Raw genomic sequence first — 21,577 nt, forward strand, 5'->3', positions numbered from 1 at the left:
TAAGAGACCCAATTCTCTCCATCGAGCGAAGCGGATAACATCCATTTGCGTCATTTGCTTTAATTTCCACATAGAACTGACAGCTGCAAGCTTTTTTCTTTTCTCATAAAACGGTTGCGTTCACAAAAAACAGGTCGATTTTGGAAGTTTTATCCACTGATGAGGGCTAGTGATCAACTTAAACTTATGCCAAGCGCGTGGGGTAAAAACAGAAAACCGTTAGCTCGAAGCAGGCACGCAATTTGTTTCATTTTTCATGATCGTAACCTAGAATGCATTATTGAATTATAGAAAAATTGAGTCGCAAACGGCGAAGAAAGTTTTATCCTTCGATTCACGGATGAGAGCAACCTTATTTATATTTCTCCTCCTTGCTGATACAAAAATAGTTAAGGTAACAGCAACTAGAAAAGACTAAGTCAAAAACCGACAACGATGGCTTGTCTTAATGGAAATTAGCATAAATTTCCTCTTTCTATGATCATCGGTCTAAATAACCAAAGACGATCATGTAAACTTGAATATGAAACTTTGAATTTTCAAGGACCTGTATAATGAAGAAAGCGAAAAAAGGTTTATAGAGGAAAATCAATATTTTTTTCATGACTTAGCAATCATGAAAAAAAATCTTCGGATAGCTTTTATTAACGGCTTTTGCTCTGTCTTCTTTCTTCACCAAAGACAAGTGTTCATAGATGCTACCAATTTTTGTTCTCGTCTCATTATTGTTTTTAACGTTTTTGGAGAGGTAATTATCTAGAGCCTTATTATACCAAAAATTAGGATTTTAAGATATAACAGCGGTAACAGCGACATAAAAAAACAAAACAAAACAATTAAAACCATTAGTTAAACCTGTCTTTTCCCTAAGCATTTTATGTGTTGACCTTCTTTATCGAAATAGATGTCTCAGCTGAAATAAGAAGGAAATCTCTGAGCGCGGAATTGAGACACGGAAAATTGTCCTAAATACCTATGTTCTCAGATAGGCAAAGCCGCCCTACGTGCCACACGGCATAATAGGCATGAGTGAGTGAGTCAGATAGGCAAAAATCCGCAAATGAAGGTAGTATTAATTTTTCTCCATGTTCCCGTATTCTCCTCAGTGGGCTGGTTAAGTTACGCGGAACAAATAATTTTTCTTTTTTCTTCTTTTTCCTTTTTTTTCTATTATTTGTTTACAAAACAGCACGGTAAAAGTAAAGTTATAAGGAGAAAAAACCATAGAAACCGTTTCTTCATAAATTCCTGTTCTTAAGAAGACCGTAGAAAATGAAATGGAGGCAATGCAAAAAAAACTGTGTATGACGAAAAAAAAATAGACATTTTTGCAGCGATAATAGTTCATTTGAACTACATTGGCGACGACTCATTAAAAACTGTCTAGCTAAAAGATATTTAGCGATAAATTTTAAGTATTTGGCGGAACAATGCAAATTTACACCGCATTTTGTTTGATCTGTTTGTCCTCACTGTCAACTTGAATTTGTATTGTAGCTCTGATGCCTTTGAGGTTCGAGCAATTCATTTGTATTGCATGTTCCTGATGTCTGTGAATTATGCTCATTATGGCTTTCGCTCAAAATTGAGCCGTATAAACTTATATAGATAAATTCTGACACGAATCGTCAGTATTTGCTGGAAGACTTCCTCGAGGCCAGAGCAAGTTTTCAAGCTAAAATTACGCGACAGGTTGATGAAAGTCCTTTCTTAATTAAAGAACTAACTTTCAAAACCTCGAACAAGTGCAATAGTTCTTAAGATAAAAAGGGAAAAAAATTCAGTTGTCCTTGCCCTTACAAATTTACTCAGCCCCTACTTGTCTTCAGGAAGTTGCATACACCGTAAGTGGGACACTTTTGAATGATATAAACCTAAGAGTGTATGTTATATGTTTAGTGCTTTGTGTATAGATTATGTAATGGAAGGCTTGACGTTTCTTAAGGCTGGCAATATCTCTTTGTCAAATACATTCTTCTCTTAATAGTTTTTCGTTAGCGATCCTTTATTAGTAAATACTGCGGTGGAGTTTCCATAGATACACACTGGATTATCTGAGAACTTGAAGGAAATCTTATTTAACAACGTTTAAAAGCTACTTTAGACCGAATTTGATGTTTCATAATAATAATTTGTCAAAGAAACCTTTTGAAAATTACGCTCATTGATCGTGATGACATTTGCGTAGTTTTTCCTAAAAAAATATTTGATCTTTGCCATGGTTCAGTGACATTGTAGAAGGAAAAAGGAAGTTTTTATCTAAAGTTAATCATCGTTTTGGCCTGAAACCAGGTGTTTCTGTGGCAACCATAGCTACCATATTGTTACAAAAGAAAGCACTTTTACCTCAAAAGCAGTGAGGGACCAAAGAGCTTTGCATCTTGAGAGGTAAGAGTTGATCATATCGAAAACACCGATGGATGATTTGAGTAATACTTTCCCTGGAAAATTTATATTCTTTACGGGAAGGATATTTAGCCGCGGCTCCTTTAATTCTGCATAAGGTTGGCTTCACTCCCAAATAAGGGTATGGTGCGATTTTAAAATAAAATTATCTTGAGGTCTTTTTCAACAAAAGCAGATTATCAATACTCGACGTTTACTAACTGAACCTTTACATGATTACTTCTATGCACCACAAAAGTTCTGGTAAATAATATGTTGCTCTGTTTATCTAAAAAATTACCAAAATTGTTTACTCACATCATGAACTAGAAAGTGCCTGAACAAATTTACAGGCAAGGTATTAATGTACGTGTAGTATTATTGCTATATGGCTTCATCTGGTATCAAACAAGTTTTGTTGAGGGGAAACTCGTCTTTTTTCTTTCTATGATCCTATTCTCAATATTTTCAGATTCAGCACAAGCAAAGAAGTATGTGGTGGCTGTTCTGCCATTTAAGATTCGTCCTTTTCGCTTCTACCATGGAGTTTGTCACAGCTAATGATCAATGTAGAACAGAAGTAAACATACAAGGAATGGCTCTCGAGAGTCTTCAAAAGGTGGTCATTGGCAGCTCCTCACCTTTGCGATGTCAAATGTGGACAAGAGATTGCGTGCCAAAGCTATAACTACAATCGAAAATACCAAATATGTGAGCTAAATAACCGCACCAAGGAGGCGAGACCAGAGAATTTCCTTTTGCACCCGCTTGGTTTTACATCCGGCGATCGAACAGCAGAGGTAAGAAATCAAATGTCTCTCTGTGTGATTTCTATTTCTCTTAAATCTTCTCCATCCTCATCCTGGTTCCTTCTCACCTGGAAGAGCTAAGAATAGGAAGTGAATGTAAAACATATCTTTACTGCAGCTCCCTTAGGTTCTATCCCTGAATTACCGGCGCTGTTTTGTCACGAAATAAAGGCGAGTGAAGGTAAACACACCATAAGCGGCAAGTACTGGCTGGATCCAACTAGGAAAGGAAAGGCAAAACTGATTTACTGTGATATGGTTAACGAAGGTAGGTCCTATAACTTTGCTTCAGTTATTTTATTTTGTGGCGAGTTATCAGTATCATGAAATTATTATAAATTATACTATTATTGATATCATTATCGTAATATTTGGTTTGGATCAGTTCTAGTGAGGATACCTCTCTCAAGTTGCTCTAACTTACTCACATTTTAGATATGGATGAATGTAAATTTAACATCAGTGACTGCGACGTGAATGCAAACTGTACTAACACATATGGTCCTTACAAATGCACATGTAAAGTGGGATACACCGGCGATGGACGCTCGTGTTCAGGTAGTTTTAATATTTCCATATATAACTAATTTTTGTTAATCGTCTCATAATTTTATGCAGCGTTATCCATGCATGTTTATGCAAAGAGTTACCACGATCTACATATTTTGTTACACATTCTGTAGGAAGAAGAATTACATGACTATTGGTCATAAAAATGATAAAGTGCAAAATTTATCGATAGTTTCTCAGATAGTTACGAGTGTAAAGGAAATCACTCTTGTCACGTGAATGCTACATGCACGAACACTAAAGGATCGTACGTTTGTACTTGTCACCACGGATATACTGAAAATGGAAGCGACTGCACAGGTACTTAATGCGTTTCCTTTGTAACCATTCCCATAAGAAAGAAAAGCACTATCATCTTTGCAAGAGTTGTTTTACCAGCATACCTTGTATAAAAAGAGATGAGTGTAGGCCTGAAGACAATGGTGATAATGACACCATTGTATTCAATAAACATTCAGTGGTAAAAAAATCTCAACTGGCGAAGGAGACTTGATGGATAGGCTTACAGGACAGAACAACGGATTTGAACATGGGAAAACCGAGAAAAAATCTGGTAAGTGGTAACGTGAAGTGCTCACGTCTAGAACCACAAGACAAAGACTTCTCAGCTTATGCCCCGCAACTTTTCTCCAATTACATTTTTTTTTTGTTTATGATTTTTCAGATATTGACGAGTGTAAAGGAAATCACTCTTGTCACGTGAATGCTGCATGCATGAACACCCTTGGATCACATGTATGTCAATGTCATGCTGGATATACTGGAAATGGAGAAAACTGCACAGGTAAATTTAATCTCTTCTCTACAATGTAGTAGAATAGTCCTGCATGACACGTTCGACTACAGTGCCGCACCTTCCAGTTGCGTTGCAAGACAATTAGACAATTTATCATTAAGAAACTCGGTCATTTTTTCCTCACGCGTTCACCTCCTCGAGTGTTCAAGTCGCTATCTTATGAGAATATAAACAGTTGTAATCTCTTGGTATCGAGTTGAACAAGAGAAGAAAAGTCACATGACCGCAAGCAACCATGTACTATTTTGATTATCATATAAACACAATAGGCCTTTACTGAGAATGAAAGGTGACTTTTTTAAAGAATGATATGATTGGTTTCACAATCCGCGAAAAAAAATCGTAAAGCGCGTCGGTGATAAGGGTCAAGATAAAAAAATGCGTTGAACCATTACAGAAACAGACAAAGGGCGTAACTTTCTTTTCACAAAATTCTCAATTGATTTTTTCCTTACCGAAAGAAAAATATTTTCATGTAAAAGACAAAAATAGGCCTTTAGTAAGAAAAAAATAGAATTTTTTAAAGAATGAAATTAGAAGTTTCACATTTCGCGAAAAAAAAATTCTACCAAGGAGGCTAGCAAGGCTAATCTTTGACGATTGATATCCGACTACAGTTTGGAACGGTCTCTAGAGAGAGATTCCACTGCAGTGGAAGTTTTTGTTTAGTCCAAATTAATAATTAATTTGTCACAATGATAAATAACTTAATGACATGTCACCTCGTAAAAGTTTAAAAAACGAATGTATCTCTCACTCGTGTAACCACTACCGTTGTAGAATTTTTCTTTTCTTTCCCATTTTTTTAGATATTGATGAATGCCAAACTCACAATTGTCACCTGAACGCTACTTGTCAAAACACAAATGGATCCTTTGTGTGCACCTGTTTATTTGGATTTAACGGAGATGGACGGAACTGCACAGGTAAAGGCCTCTAGATTGTAATTGCCTCGTTATGACTTTATTTGTTTGCTTGTTTTTTTTTTTTTTTAACTGTTTGTTTAATTTGTACGTACCTTTTCTCCGTTTGTTTGTTTTGATAAAGTAGTTACCCTTGCCTTAATATTTTTGAAAATGATCCCAATTGAGAGCAAGAGGACGAAATGCGCTCAATGTTCAAAATAAAGAGGTTTATACATGTATCATACTCCAAGAATCGTGCTTAAAAGCCTCTTATTTCTCAGATATTGACGAATGTGCAAGAAATCTTTCTTGTCATGTGAATGCTAACTGTACCAACACAATTGGATCACATGTATGTAAATGCCACACTGGATACACTGGAGACGGACAAACTTGCTCAGGTGATTTTGATAACTTTCCTTCAATGTTCAGAAAAGTCCTTTATGACCGAAGAGAGGCAACCTCCATTGCTGCTCTTTCTATACATACAATCCCAGCTACTCAAAGCGGGAGGTAATCTGAAACGTCTTTTTAGCTCAAATTAAAAGGCCGGAAGTAGTCAGTCATTTATCTTAAAATTCATGCCTCATTAAAAATCGTGAATTGTTTTGTTTTTTCCCATATACTTTGAGATTAGATTTGCAGTATTTTGGATAGGTATTCTTTATATCTTGATTCACCAAAACATTTTTCATCATAACATCCAACTCTGGGTTGTGACGTGGTGCACTTGATCCCCATCAGACATTGACGAGTGTTCACAGATGAACATATGCGATGGGCACGCCTCCTGCAATAATACCCAGGGCTCCTACAGTTGCGCCTGTAATTCTAAATACGTTGGGGATGGTCTGTCTTGTAAAGGTTACTCTCTCCTAATCCATGCCTTATATATTTTTTAGAGATGATAAATAATGTTAAGTGAATGGCTATTCTTGTTTGACCATGTAACAAATCACGTTAGTTTTTAGTGCCTCTAGTTTGCTTGGAAACGTCCTTCGACAAACATTGGGGATAAAGAAAGATAGATTTTATTTTTTACATCATATTTGTGGACCTGATGTGCATTGTTTTTGTCCACCAGGAGAGAAAATAATTTTTTTGATGATGCATAACTGTTCTGCAAATTGAATAATATTGATGATGTCTCAGTTAAACAGAATAGTCTGATTGGTTAAAATCGATGTTGACCGCAGTTCCGATTTTCTCACTCACGTAAAATACACTCACATTGTATTTTCTTACAACGCGAACTTTTGATTAGTTTATTTGTTGCATGACAGGACGGAAAAACGCGTGGACTGTAAGTACCTACCGTTGTCCCATACAAAGCCTTAGAAAACTTTTCTAAGGCTTTGTATGGAACAACGGGAGGTACTTACAGTGCATGCATTATCCGTCCTGTCATGCAGATGCGCGATTTGATTGGCTATTAAGAAACACTGTCGTCCAGAGCATGTATTGAGAAAATATTTATCAGTCATTTTATAAACAAAGAACATTTAACTTCCTCTGTAACGTTATTGGAGAGATATGCTTATAATATATAGGGTACTTTTTCCCGCGTTTACATTTCCTCATTTAAACACTCGAGGCCAGGTAATTTCTTGAAAGTTATGCAAACCCATGACTGCGTATCGGGTTCGCATAACTTTAACCAACCTCCTTTCGTGTTTAGACGGGAGTAGGTAAACATGGAAAAAAAGGTTCTCTATTGCTTCAGCAGTAATCGGCTCCGACACAGTTTTCCAGGCATATCTGCTCAGTTCGAAGAAAAACTATTTACTTCACTACAATTCCACTACGACACAGAAATCTTTTTCACAGTCAAATAATTCTAGCCCTGAGAAATTTTTACGGGAGAACTTATTAACAAGGTTGATGGCTTTACATTCATCAACAACCTTTTTTGTGGTCAGCAGTCGATGATTGCAGGGCTGTATGAAAAGTGATCACTGAGTGATCGCGCCACAGTCATGCATTGAAATTCGTCGAATATGATAACTTTTGAGGGATTTTGTATTGAGGTTGTATGACAAACTCGGCTATTTTGTACTCATTCAGTAAATAGAGAATATATACTTGGGTGTGCTTTGATATAGAATTTCTCTTCGAATGTTCAACTTGTTATCTCGTGAGCGAGAGCAGCGAACGAGTAAGGTATCGAGCAAGAGAATATAAACTGTTATAATCTCTTCGTACCGAGATAAACACGAGAAGAGAAGTTCCATATCTGCAAGCGATCATCTATTATTTTGTTTATCACGTAAACACAATAGGCCTTTACTGGTAAGAAAAGTCGACTTTTTAAAAAATGAAATTATAGGTTTCACAATCCGCAAAAAAAAGTCGTATAGCGCGTCGGCGATAAAGCTCAAGATGAAAAAAAGCGTTCAACCATTACAGAAACAGACAATGGGCGTAGCTTTCTTTTCACAAAATTCTCAGTTATTGACTTTTTCCTTACCAACCAAAGAAATATTTTCATGTTCACGGCCGAAATCGGCCTGTGGCGAATCTTCCAGTTGTTGATTTTCGTTCTCAGCCACGAGAAATACTATTACCCAGGTCAAAGACCTGACTTTAGGTTTTTCTTTTCGTATTTTGTTTTACTTCCCTGAGTGACATTGTCTGTTAGAAATACGAATTTTTCTTCTTTTTCTTTTCGGCAGCCATAATTCGACAAAATCTCGACATGCGACCCTGGATTGACCTGACACAGCTGATTTTGATATTAAGCACATGTAAAAAATTATCATAATACTATACGCGTGTTTAGCAAGAATTTCCCGGCGGGAAATCGTTTTAAACCACTGCAGTTTATACGATAGCTTCATTCCTTAAGCTCTCTTATAACGAAATATATAAAACATCGCATTAACCGAAATTCAACTTTTTAGCCGATCCGTGCTACAATTACAGAAACCTGAGCGATGCGGACAGAAAGAGCACTTACATCACACCCGAAAACGAAGATAAATGTGACGACGAATCCTCAACCATAATATTCGGGGAATGGTATCGTTTCGTGGGAGATGCAGGAACAAAAATGCCAACCCAGTGCGTACCGGAGCTTAGATGTGGTGCGACTTCCTCAGGCTGGCTGAAAGGTGGTCACCCCACATTGGCAGATGGTGAGGTTTCCTCCAAGGTCTGCTTTACCAGACGTGGAGATTGTTGCAAGAAATCAAGGGACATAAAAGTGAAAGACTGCGGATCCTACTTTATTTACAAACTACAAAAGGTACCTGGTTGTGATCTGCGCTACTGTGGCACAGACTGAATGTCATAAGCAAGTCATTCTGCAAAGTGAAAGGATTCACAAATCGATTAATTGGCACATGTACATTAATGTATAACAGCGACTTAAATAATTTCACATTTCCATGAAATGTCAACAACTCTGGGCATTAGTGAGCTTCCAAATGATCTTAATATCATCTCTATTCCAATGGAAGAGCCTCACTGAGTAAGTTTTAAGCACAACTTTGAGCATTGTACTTTGCTTATTGCTAAACGTTTAGAACTCTTGATGTTTACTCAGGTCGTTAGCGGAAACTAAAGCAGCTTTTAGTACCCACGCCCTCTCTACATGTAGTTGTTATTCTGTCTAAAAGACCTCCACGATGGGTCACGGCAGTCCGTGATTATATGCAAATTGTTTATGATGTTCAGTCATGCTTTAATTAGCATCATCATTTAGGTGTGATGTTCATAGAGAATGTAAATAATTTCTAGAATTCTTAATCACTGCAGGCCGTGACATTGATACTAAAACCTTCTGATGACATAGCATGGAAAACTAGAACATTCTATTTGGTTATGTAATTATGAAGTATTTCTACCACGATAGTTGTGTTGTAAAATACATTGTGATTGTGTATAAGGACTAAGCTAGGAGTAGTACTTCTTTTGTCGCAAAAGACCGAATATCTAAGAAGCTCTACTTAGAGAGAGGTTGATTTGTTAAGATATCTGCCTCATTTATTGAGACATCAATTACCTTCTGGTATGTTTTGCATATATTGATATTATCCACGTTTGATTGGATAATAACTTAACTTTTTAAATTGAATTAAATTTCAACGAATTTCTGAGAGAAACAGGTTCGTTGACCAATCTTCCTTTTGGCCAATTATTTGGTAGGAAAGATCTTTTCAAGAAATCTCACAGAATTGGTATCTCAGAGACAAAATTAAACGATATAATCGACTTGTTATCAACGTATCCCGGGTAATGATAAACTATCAGACTTAAAAAACGTTAAAAACATTTTTATCACAAGTACGTATTTTAAAATCAAGACTTAAATGTGTAGCCGATCCGTGTTATGAAACAGAGTGATGACAAAAGAAATACCACGGACGATACACCGCTAAATGGTCCAGTGTTCCGTGACACACAACTATCCGAGGGATGGTACCATTTCGTGACAGCTGTGGGAACTAGAACTCCAACAACCTTCGTGGATAGTTATAAATGTGATAAAGCCAACCCAGGATGGTTAACCCTTTGACTCCTAGAGGCGATTAACCTGTTACTTCTCCCTACAAAATCCATTTATTATTCAGGTGATGAGAAAGAGACTCTACCAAAATATTGCTCAGTACTGCGATATACTTCAAAGATTGCGTATTTTGGGGAGATTTTGAAGCAAGAGTGAGTCTTTGATGTCAGTAGAGAGCTAAGTTATAGTCTCTGGTGGGCTAAAGTAAGCTTAAAGAACAATTAATGTATCGCCTATAGGAGTGGCTCCTGAGAAAGAATCATTACAAGTTGTTTAATAAAATAGTTTAAATTGTAGGAGTATAGTATTCCTTAATTATACCTGAACAGGTGAATCTTGCAGGAAAGCGTGTTGGGTGAAATGTGTGAGCAAGATACAAGCCTTTCTAACAAAAACAAACCAACACCAGAAAGAGGTCCGAAATGACGACCATTTGAAATCTGATTTAATAACCTTTTCGAGCTTATTTGTGTTTATGTGACCGGTAACAGAGAAGGTGTGATCTAATACTCTGGTTGCTTTTGTTATAACTGACAGTGAGCCTAAGACAATTAGCACGTCTAAGTAATCAGACGTTTACGTGTCTCTGTCGCACTTATCAGTCTACATGACTTTCCCAAAGGCCAAACCCTCTTATCGTCTGCTATTCAAATTCTCTACATGTAACCAGTTTAAGGTTACATGAGACAATGAATTCTCACTTTTCAGATGTCAGTAAAACAAAACCGATTCCACTGTTCCTTCGGGTGAATGATCAATAATCTTCGGAGGGAGTTGATTTTTTGAGATACCTGTCTCCTTTTTTGATACATCAGTCCCCTTCCGGCACTTTTTAAATATAATAAATATTATCTAACTTTGATTGGCTTTTTAAATGAGCTTTCATCTTGAATTTATCAAGATGAATTTCTGAGAGAAACAGGTTCGTTGATCAATTCTCCCTTTAGGGCCAGTTTACATGGAGGTGGAGGACCCCAGGTAGGTAAGGTAACCCGCCTAGGTGAGGTAACCCGCCTGACCATAAAATTTCTTATTTTATTTTCATCACGTTTACATAATAGGTGGGGTGACCCGCCTGGGTGGGTTGCCCGGTCTGCCAGGTAGAGTAGCCCGGTCAGCCGGGGTGACAATTTGCCATGTAAACGTGTCAAGGTGGGTTAACACGCCTAACCGGGGTCGCGTTCATAGCAAGAAGCTCAAAAGCGAAACATGTATGTTTTAAAACTCTATTCATTTCCAAGCCGTCTCACGGCAGAAATCACCAGAAACCACAACGGACACACAAAAGTGTAAAGTGTTCACATTTCGGAATATTTAGCGATGTAAATCGACCATTTTGGTTTCCCAAACTATTCCGTATAGCTTATTAAGTCAACGGCTCCTCGCGAAACCAAACACCGCGTAACACAACGCGTGACGCTTTCATGAATAAATACATATGTGTCCGAAAATTAATCTTTCGTCTTTTTCGAGATGTGAGCTTGGGACGCCTCTGCTCAAACTCCTTAATTGCAAGCGCAACAACAACCTCAAGAAACCTCACCCCAGCACCCTGGGGTTGTAAGATTGCATGTAAACGCGTTTTATTTTTCGACCACGGCTAGGCGGGTTACCTCACTTACCTGGGGTCCCCCACCTCCATGTAAAACAGGCCCTTAGTCAATTATTTGATAGGGAAGATCTTTTCAAGAAATCTCAATTAACTCGTATCTCTGAGACAAAATTAAACGATGCAATTAACTTGTTATCAACATGTCCCGGGCAATAATAAACTATCAGACTTAGAAAACGTCTAAAACATTAATTCTTAATTGCAATAATTACAATTATTTTAAAATTAATACTTAAATTTGTAGTCGATCCGTGTTATGAAACAGGGTGACGAAAAAAGAAATACCTTTGACGACACACCGCTAAATGGTCCAGTGTTCCGTGACACACAACTCTCCGAGGACTGGTACCGTTTCGTGACAGCTATAGAAACTAGAACTCCAACAACCTGCGTGGATAGTTATAAATGTAGTAAAGCGAACCCAGGATGGTTAACCCTTTGACTCCTAAAGGCGATTAACCTGTTACTTCTCCCAACAAAATCCATTCATTATCTAGGATATAGGTAATGAGAATACCTACAATTATCAGGAAAAAGTTGTTTCCCTGATTTAACATTAAACCCTCTAAGCTAATTCATAAGGAAATGTGAAGCACCTTGAAGGGAGACTTAACAATCAGATCTTTGGGGTTAAAGAGTTAAGTGGTGCTAATCCCGCAATGGAAGATGGGGAAGTTGACAGGAAGGTCTGCTTTTCACACAAAAGTATAGGCTGTTGCTACCGATCAGATTAAAGTATAAACTATCAATCCTACCATATCAACAAAACTTTTTCAGCCACTATGTACTTGTGATCTGCGCCACTGTGGTACAGACTGACTTTGAGGAATATAACTCCACGTGAAAAGAGGACTCATGAATCGCTATCTAGATAGACGCCTATCACGAAATTAACCAATTTTATTTCTCATCATAATCATTACTTCCATTATTTTAAGTTTGGTGACCATCCTATAATGTGAAATGGTGAAGTCCCAAGGTTGATCCGCTTTGGCACGATTAAAACATTTGACAAGTGTTACTAGACGATTTACGAAAAACATCATGGCATGGCATCTAGAACCGTAGAATATTTCTTTTAAATTTAAATTTCCAGCGCTGACCTTTACAAATTTGGCAGCGACGTCTTCGGCTTTTGTTTGTTTCCCTTAGTTTTGTTTTATTTTTTTAAGGTACGTCTATGAACGAGTCTGTGTAGCCGTTCAGACATCTTTGCGAGAAGAACCACGCGTAAATATGTGACTGATAAACATATCACTCTCGCCTCCACTGACTTAATCCTCCATAATCTTTGAGCTGAGGAAGATCTACGTGCATCTATAACCCAAAATAATTACTGATAATAATGGGTTTCCGACTCATAGCATTTTAAGAGGCGCGCAATCAGAGTGAAAGGTTTGAACAAATCAAAAAGTTCGTATTTGATTAACACAATTATGGCTGAGTTTAGATGTTTTCACGATTCAAGCTACCTGGCGCTCGTTTACATTTGACATTTTAAGGGAACTATTGATCTTCTCTTCTTTAGCCAGCGGTTACAACAAAGTTAAGCTGCTGTGCTGCAGGACCTACATTCCAAGCCATCAAAAGTGAGCCAAAACGTTTCATTCACGCGTAAAAAGCTTTGAACAGAGTCAAGGAGGCTTAACAGCCAACAAAAAGAAAACATTTATTTACTTCAAGTAACACACTTGTATGAATAAAGAGTGCTATTGATTCTCTAAAATAGACGCCGAAATAATAGTTCAAATGAAAGACCAGATCTTTGTTTGTGAAAGATAACTTTTTTTCATAAGTTTAGAGAAATGAACTAACGGTGAAGTAATTGACGTTGCTTCTGATTTTCTTTTCATCTGCAAAGGCAATTGATAATCTCGAACTACTGAAGGTTATCAGAATTTGGAAATAAAGTATATGAATAGGAATTCTGTGTCCACAAATAAAATGACGTTCTCATCTTAGTAACAGGGCATCAACAAAAGCATGGAACTTTTTTCTCGATTTAAACTTGACGTGCGGAGAATAAGCTTTAAACCTGCTCCTTTTTCAGACACCTCATTAATTACTTCAAGTCACATCCTTTATTCCATGTCCACCGGCTTCAGTGACGGCAAAGGAAGAGTAAAAAATATAATATTTTGATCCTCTGGGAATAACCATTACACCTGTTCCTTTAGTCGATCATCATGTGGTCAAAAATGTTTCAAACCTAGAGGCGCAATAATAACTCCGTTCACAATTATCTCAGTAGCGGAATATTTCGCATGCTGTTCAATCGATCGAGCTTATATTAATTGACACATTTTCAATGAGTTTTATTTACCTTAATCAGATCGAGTGCCGCCTAAGCTAAATTCTGAGCCTATCGCAGCCCTACAAAGCACAAAGTCGCAAAGAAAATCCACATCTCCTTAATGTGTGATTAGAACTCTTTGCATACAAAAGAAGTAAATTGGGATAAAAATCTTTTCAGAAGTAACCAGCGATTATCCTACGCAGCCGCTCAATTTAGTCCTTACCATGGCTTCTTCCAGAAAATTTTACTTCTTGGTCGCCCTGTTGTCTTTATTGATAATCAAAGTTGCGGGTGAAGAAGGTGAGTTATACTCTCATTTCCTCCGAGCTGACATTAAATAATTACAGTTCAACTAAGTCAGACGCACATTCAATTTCATATTCGTTATTTTCAGTTTTTCCCATAGATATAAAGGTTATATAGCTAACTAGACTTGAAACCATCCAGCCTAAACTTATTTATCAAAATTCTAAGATAATTGTTGGAAAAATTTTTATGTCACATGAACGATCAGCCTAAGGCCGACGTGTTGATTTTTGTTTAATAATGACAACACATTTTTTTCTGTTTGGTGTTGTTAAAACAACCCAAATTCTAAGTTGCCAATCGCAGCCCACGCATAAAAAATGCAGGTCTTCCTACTGTATGATTAAAATTAAAACGGACTCCCGGTTATTTCTGTTACAATGCAAGGACTGGAGAAACTAGTGGGTGACAAAACTCCCTGCTATCGAGAGGCAACAAGACTCTTCATCGGTCTTCTCTTCTTCCTCTTGTTTTTACGCTCTCTTGTTTTTTTTTGTTTTTCCTCTCTACGAGTAGTTAAGAAAAAATTTAAAGTTTAGGGCAAGTGTGGAATTTATGTCTCATCCACATGAATTGAACTAACTAGTGAGATCAATAACTCAAGGATATCAAAAAGCCCTCGCAGCCAAAACAAAAAATTTCAGATATTTTAACTCAGACTGGCTTCTTAGAATAAAAATCAATTTTGGAATGTTGTTATACAACTCGTAAGTTTTATTACTCCATTGGCTTTGCTCAGTCCCTCAAAAACGAAACTGGTTCTTTACCTGTCTAGACTAAACCGTAAATGGTACTAATAAAATCCGATTCAATTTCCAAAAGATTTCTGTCGCAAGATGGAATTTACATCTTCTCTTGCTTTCCCTGGCAAACGGTTCATAAACCACTTGATACGAACCGTAGAATCCCCTGTGCAAGACTTCTGCTCAGCTCTATGCTACATGGAACCCAACTGCGTCAGTTATAACGAATTAGTGACCAGCGGATCTTCAGTGATCACAAAATGCGAACTAAATAATTCCACACACAACGTACATCCTCAGGATCTCAAGTCTTGGACAAACTACATATATAAAGGAACAATGGTGAGTACATTCTTATCTGTGCTTTTCGTTTATCCTGGGTTTGGTGATTTTTTAATAACATTACTTGTCATTTGGTAGATTAGTATATAAAGTTGGCTCAACCTTGGGTTATTTAGCTCGTAAATGTTCGATGTTAAGTTGATTTGCTGACATGTTGTTTGGCTGGCTGCGCAATGTTTGTTTCCAATTGGTTTGTATGGTTGATTTGTTGCCTGGCTGGGTGGTCAGTTGATCTGATCTCATGTGACGTTTCAGTTTTCATTTTATAGTACCATTACAACTTACCACTTCGATTGGCATATATCTGCTTTTAAACCTTGTTTTCACATTAGAACACTTGTGGACAGACTCCATGCCAACATAATGGCACTTGCCAGACAGGATTTACAGACAAAGGTTACAGATGCCTTTGCCCGCCTGAATACAAGGGCACCAATTGCGAGGAAAGAAACGGTAGGTAAAAAAACATTTTTTATTTGGTGAAATACTTTTATGAAAAACTCTAACTGACCCTTTAAGTTATCTATCGATGAATCCAACTGTTAGTCCTATTCTGCCAACCACTCTTCCGTCTGCTCCTCCAGATGTCTGAATCCCCTTTTGTCCATCCTGCTTTCCTATCCATCTGTCTGACTAAGCGGCTGGCTGTCCTGCCGTGTGTTCTTTTTACCTAACTCACATTCTTTTGTTCAAAATCAATTCATCACACATGTGCTGGTTCTTTTCCCAACAGTAAGATGGATACAGATGACGCCATCTACAGTTTGCTTTGGAGCAAGAGATGATTCGTATGGTTTCTTTAGAACTTCCAAAGCCGGTAACATCATTACATTCAAATTAACCTACAGATCTGGTTACGTCACCTGTGATGCACGAAAGTCAAGTTTTCACTCCAAATGGGGATGCCTTTGGAACCGTCTCATTCCCAACCAAATGGCCACGTTGATAACTGACAAAAACCGTACTCTTCTTCTCCCAAAGAGTAATTTCCTATCAGATTATCGGGACTGCAAATTTTACAGCCTGCCTTGGGCCACAACCGAATCGCCACAACTGCTTTTTGATAATTTGTCTACCCCTCTGACGGTGGAGACGAACCAAGAATTCCAAATCTGGTACAGCGAGGACTTGTTCAAATGGGGTTATGGCGATAATGGGTACGAAAAAACGTGTGTTGCAGTGTATGGTTTGTATGTTTGAGTAGTCGCCAAAATTAGAAAGTACATTGAAGAAGAAAATTGTTGTTCACGCATTTATTACTTCAATATTAGATAGCTGCAACTCACTATTATATGGTCTACCTCAGCGTCTGCTTACAAGCTGAGATTGCAATCCGTTTAAAATAGTGCAGCTCGAATTGTTACACGTACTAGGAAATTTGATCACATGACCCCTATCCTAAAGGAGATCCACTGGCTTCCTGTCCGTCACTGTATAGTTTATATAATTCTTTCACTGATCTACAAAGCTATCAATGGAGCAGTGCCCGGCTACATATGCGACTTTCTTAATTATTGCACCTCTAAAGGGACACTAAGGTCCTCTGTTCAATACCCTCTGGCGACCCCCGAGAGAGAACGTTTGCTGTGGCGGCACCAGGACTATGAAAATCGATCCCACTTGGAATAAGATCTAGTTCTTCAATTGAAAGTTTTAAAAGACGTTTAAAAACGTATCTTTTTGAACAAGGTCGTAACCCTGTTTATTTTTTTTTGATGATAAATATGTTTAATTATCTTATAATTTTTAAATTAGTCTATTCGTATACATATATATATATATTTTTTTCCTTTTCTCCCTTTCTTTCAGTTTTTCAATAATCTTACGGTAGAACACCATGGACAATTAGTGAATTTGGCGCTGTATAAATCTGTTTATTACTTTCATTTATAAAAATCTTCGACTTGATTAAGCGATGTGAATACATGTAATTATGACACCTGGAAAAAATTCTCTCCATTAGTGACGTTCCTCTCTTCGATTTAAGGATGAACCAAAACAATGCTTGTCCTGGTGAAGACCTGGCTTGGAAGCGAGAATTCATAAAAATGACTTGTGTGATTTTACGATATGCACCCTGAGTATATAGAGATGAAATAAAAGGACTTGAATATATGCTGGTCTATTTTCATTTTCCCCTTGAACCTTTTCATACAATGGTTGGCTTCCCGGTTTTCTGGAATATTTGAGACTGAAACTAGCGAGTTATAAATTCCAATTCTACCTCTATATTCCTCTGAAGAATATCTCAAAGTGATATCAGTTCTGCGAGCATTCGCCCTTTTTGAATTTTAACGATCAAATTTTCTGCCCCTAACACTTGCTGGAAAACAAAAATTACATTGATTTCAGAGAATACTTTGTCATTTCCGTCGTACTCGTTGGTTTTCCATGGACTGCATAAATATTTTCATATCCACAACTAATTAAATGATACTCAGCGGAAAGTAAGGGAGGTAATTAGGTAATTTAGCATTATCAACTGAGTTGATAAGGTAAATTCGCCACCATAGAGAGTGTAAGGCTAACGTTTCGAGCGTAAGTACTTCGTTATTTGCTCTGACGAAGGGCTAACGCTCTAAAAGTCAATTGTAAAACTCTTTACGGTAGTCAATTTGAGATATCAACTCAGTTGATAAAACTAAATTACCCTGTTATACTCTACCACCTACACAGCACCACAGTTTCTTTAGAAACTTTCCCCCTCTGATAAAAGAAGAAGTTGAGTTTCTCCTCCATAAAACACCTTATGCCTAAACCTTTTGAGCCAAGTTATTTAGAACACACCCACAAGGTAACGAGTAGAATAGGAAAGATGGTAAGGTTTTGAGCTCGCTAAAGAAATAGAGAAAGATGTTTTTTTTCGTCTTGTCGCGAGCGTGGGACAAAGAAAAAAATCCGAGTTCCCATGAGAAATCGAACCTCAAACTTTCGGATTCCGCGCTCCGATGCTCTACCACTGAGACACAGAGACTCTTTGTTGGGCGAGGTCCATTACGAAGTTCATATATGATAAGCGTCCTGCATACTGCTACTATTAGGGTAGCAAAGGTTAACAAATAGGGTAACAATAGGTTAACAATAGTGCAACAAATAGTCTCTTTAATAAATTGCTTTCATCAAGAAAAAATAATGGTCTCATTATTTCCCCTTGTTTTTAATCTTAAGTTCAAGTGTTACAGGAAAAGGAGCGACCAATTTTCGCTGGTCACGTGTCATGAGTAAATTTTCGTTAGAAAATTTCGCCGGAAATTTGTCACTGGTAAATTGAAAAAAAGCTGTGCGCAACGGAAATCGTCGCGATAAAATCTGCTATTAATCTTATACCTGAAAATTGAAAAAGGGAAGGGGGAAAGAGAAGTCAGCTGGGAAGAGCTGAGTAGAAGGCAAAGGGCAAACAGCATTGAGGGCCTCTGGCCACGGCGAGGATGGACTGAATTATGGTAAATAGTAATATAGATAGCAACACAGAATTAACGCCAACATATTTCTTTCTTTTAAACTAACAGAGTATTCGACAAAAACTTGTTCCCGAACTGACGGACGAAAGGTCTTGAATCCACACTGTCCTCAACGAACATAGTGGATTGGGCAGTGCACGATTTTTTGTTCACTTTCTGTTATTCAATATCCTTGCCTATCCAGTTTAATAACTCAAACATTTGAACATGGTATGTTAACAGGTATGCTAATAGATGACAGAGCAGTTTTGATGGCCCTTCCACAATATTATAGATCATAACGCCACATTAATTTGTTTTGAATGTCTTTAAAGGGCTTCGAGTACATTTTCCACGAAAAAATGTAAGTGATCGCAGTTATTGCTGAAAACCGCGTAGGAATCCTATGAAGCACTTTTCATGGCTCACGAATTGAATTGGGTGAAAGGAGCGTTTTCTAAAACCACAACTTACTCGGCCAATTGCATACAGAGCCAGCGATCCAAAAATTTGAATCACAGATGAAAATTTAAGCACAACAGATATAAGCGTTATGTTCCATTGCCACGCGCTCTGAGTAAGGAAACCAGACCAGATTTCCTGATTTCCCAATTCATGTACCTTTCGGTTACGTCGTCATCGAATCTTCGGGACTAAAAGTATACCGGTACTTTCTTTTTCCTTTTAGTCGACGACCGGTAACGCATTTTAAAGGCTTAGCAAAATTAAACTGCAAATGAGAAAATCCTTGATAAAGTCATTTTTTTTCTAAAGAAGGATGGTAAAAGTAAACGAGAACAGGTTAAAATGGCTTTCTTAAATACGTTTACACCGAGGGAGGATACGTCTGCTATTCACTCGTCATCCTTTGGTAGGAATGAATGAAAAATGCGCTGGATGTAATTTTGATCTCCTAAATTTTGAAAGTTTTAGTTCAAAACGTCCAATAGAACTTATAAACGTTCAGGTGTCTGTTATCCTAAGAATATAGAATGATATTCCTAAGAGACCTAATTCCTTTTATTGGGCAAAGCGGAAAACAACTATTTGCGTCAGAAATGGTTTGATGCTGCTCTGGAATTTTTTTGCATGCTTCATTTTCGTACCTTGTGTTGACTTGCTTGACGTTTGGTAAACGTGATTGGAAAACTGCCAATCATTTTCCATCGTTCGATTCATTTATGAGTGCGATCTTATTTCATATATCGCTCATACAGAAAGAAGTAACAAATAAACTAAGTAAGGAAAACAGCCACGTTCACCATCTACCCATAATTGGAACTCATTTTTGTGAAATAGAACGGTGTTTTAACGTAGATTTTTAAGCGTATCCTACTCAGAAAGTTGGATACAAGATGGAAAACGCAAACAGCCTCGACAACCACGAATCATGTCAGTTAAAAAAATCCTATATTCCAACTCTCTTCTCTCCGTAACATGTACGTATTACAATCTAACGTTAAGTTCCATTGTAGTTTGATGTTTTTTCATCGAACGTTGGTAGATTTTTACCACTCTTAACCATCTCAGAGAAATTTGTTTTATACTAGAACATTGCTGGAGTATGAAAGAGTATTTTAAGAGTCCCTGAACAAAAGTTGAAACTCTGAAGTGGCATCAGCTATCATTAAGAAGAAGAAAGCAGAAAGCTATAATGATGTTTAAATTCCTCAACGGGTTAGCCCCAGTGTACTTGCATGATTTATTCAGTGAGCAACATACAGACTATGACTTGCGTAATTATTTCCGTAAGTTAAACATACCCAAGCCGCGTACTGACTATTTGAAACGTAGCTTTGGCTATAGCGGTGCCTTATTGTGGAATTCTCTTCCTGAGAATATTAGGGCGATTAGATCAATTGGGAAGTTTAAGCAGGAAATCAACCGCGCACTTGAAACATTCGATTCCCACTCGGCAATCTTGTAAATCAGTTTTTATAGTTATTTTAATTTTTACAAATGATTGTAATTAAAATACTATTAGTGTAACTGAAGATTCTTAACCGAGTTTAAATAAAGATTTACTACTACTAATTTTGGTCTGAAATCATACTTGTGATTTCAAATCGAACTCGCGCTGCGCGCTCATTCGATTTTGAAATCACGCGTATGATTTCAGCCCAAATTACACCACTCAGTTCAATTACCATTATTTATTCTCATCACTTGTCACTTGTCAATGAGAAACTCGGCCATTTTGTCCTCATTAAATATAGACGAGAGTAATACACAGATGCGTGTTGATATGGAATTTCTCTTCGAGTGTTCAACTCGCTATCTCATGAGTGAGAGCAGCAAACGAGTAAGGTATCGAGCAAGAGAATATAGACTTAATTATAATCTCTTAGTATCGAGTTGAACATGAGAAGAGAAGGTCCATAACTGCAAGCAAACATATATTATTTTGTTTATCATATAAACACAAAAGGCCTTTACTGAGAAGAAAAGTCGACTTTCATAAAGAATAAAATTATAGGTTCTACAATCCGCCAGAAAAAAGTATACCGAGGAAGGCTACCAGGGCTGATCTTTGACGACTGATATCCGATGCCTTACACATTTTTAGAGATGGTACTGGCTGAACTCGCTGTAAATAATGTTGACTGAATAGCTATCCTTGTTTGGCCATGTAAAAAATCACGTTAGTTTTTAGTGCCTTTAAATTGCCTGGAAACGTCTTTCAGCGCACCTTTAGGGAAAAAGAAACATAGATTTGATTTTTTATATCATATTTGTAGACTTGATGTGCATTGTTTTTGTCCACCAAGAGACAAAATAATGATCCCCATTATTTTTTATTGATGATACATAACTGTTCTGTAAATAGAATTATTATGAGGCTGTGTCTCGAAAGGATTGAAAGCAA

At 37.3% G+C, this 21,577-nt stretch overlaps 2 protein-coding genes across 2 annotated transcripts; both read left to right on the forward strand.

Moving 5' to 3' along the window:
• The first annotated feature begins 6,229 nt into the window (after nt 1-6,229).
• On the forward strand, nt 6,230-10,126 carry LOC149052756 (pancreatic secretory granule membrane major glycoprotein GP2-like). The gene is made up of 2 exons (XM_089205544.1): nt 6,230-6,329; nt 8,366-10,126. Exons 1-2 carry the CDS (start codon nt 6,230-6,232, stop codon nt 8,746-8,748), a joined length of 483 nt encoding a protein of 160 aa, XP_089061670.1. The 3' UTR covers nt 8,749-10,126.
• Nucleotides 10,127-16,010: 5,884 nt separating this feature from the next.
• Nucleotides 16,011-17,386, forward strand: LOC149052757 (uncharacterized). Its single transcript, XM_089205548.1, has one exon. The coding sequence runs from the start codon at nt 16,019-16,021 to the stop codon at nt 16,469-16,471; it is 453 nt and encodes a 150-aa protein (XP_089061674.1). The 5' UTR covers nt 16,011-16,018; the 3' UTR covers nt 16,472-17,386.
• Nucleotides 17,387-21,577: the final 4,191 nt, after the last annotated feature.

The sequence above is a fragment of the Pocillopora damicornis genome, chromosome 1, assembly GCF_964200805.1.
Source record: "Pocillopora damicornis chromosome 1, jaPocDami1.2, whole genome shotgun sequence".
In the NCBI taxonomy this organism is placed as follows: Eukaryota; Metazoa; Cnidaria; class Anthozoa; order Scleractinia; family Pocilloporidae; genus Pocillopora; species Pocillopora damicornis.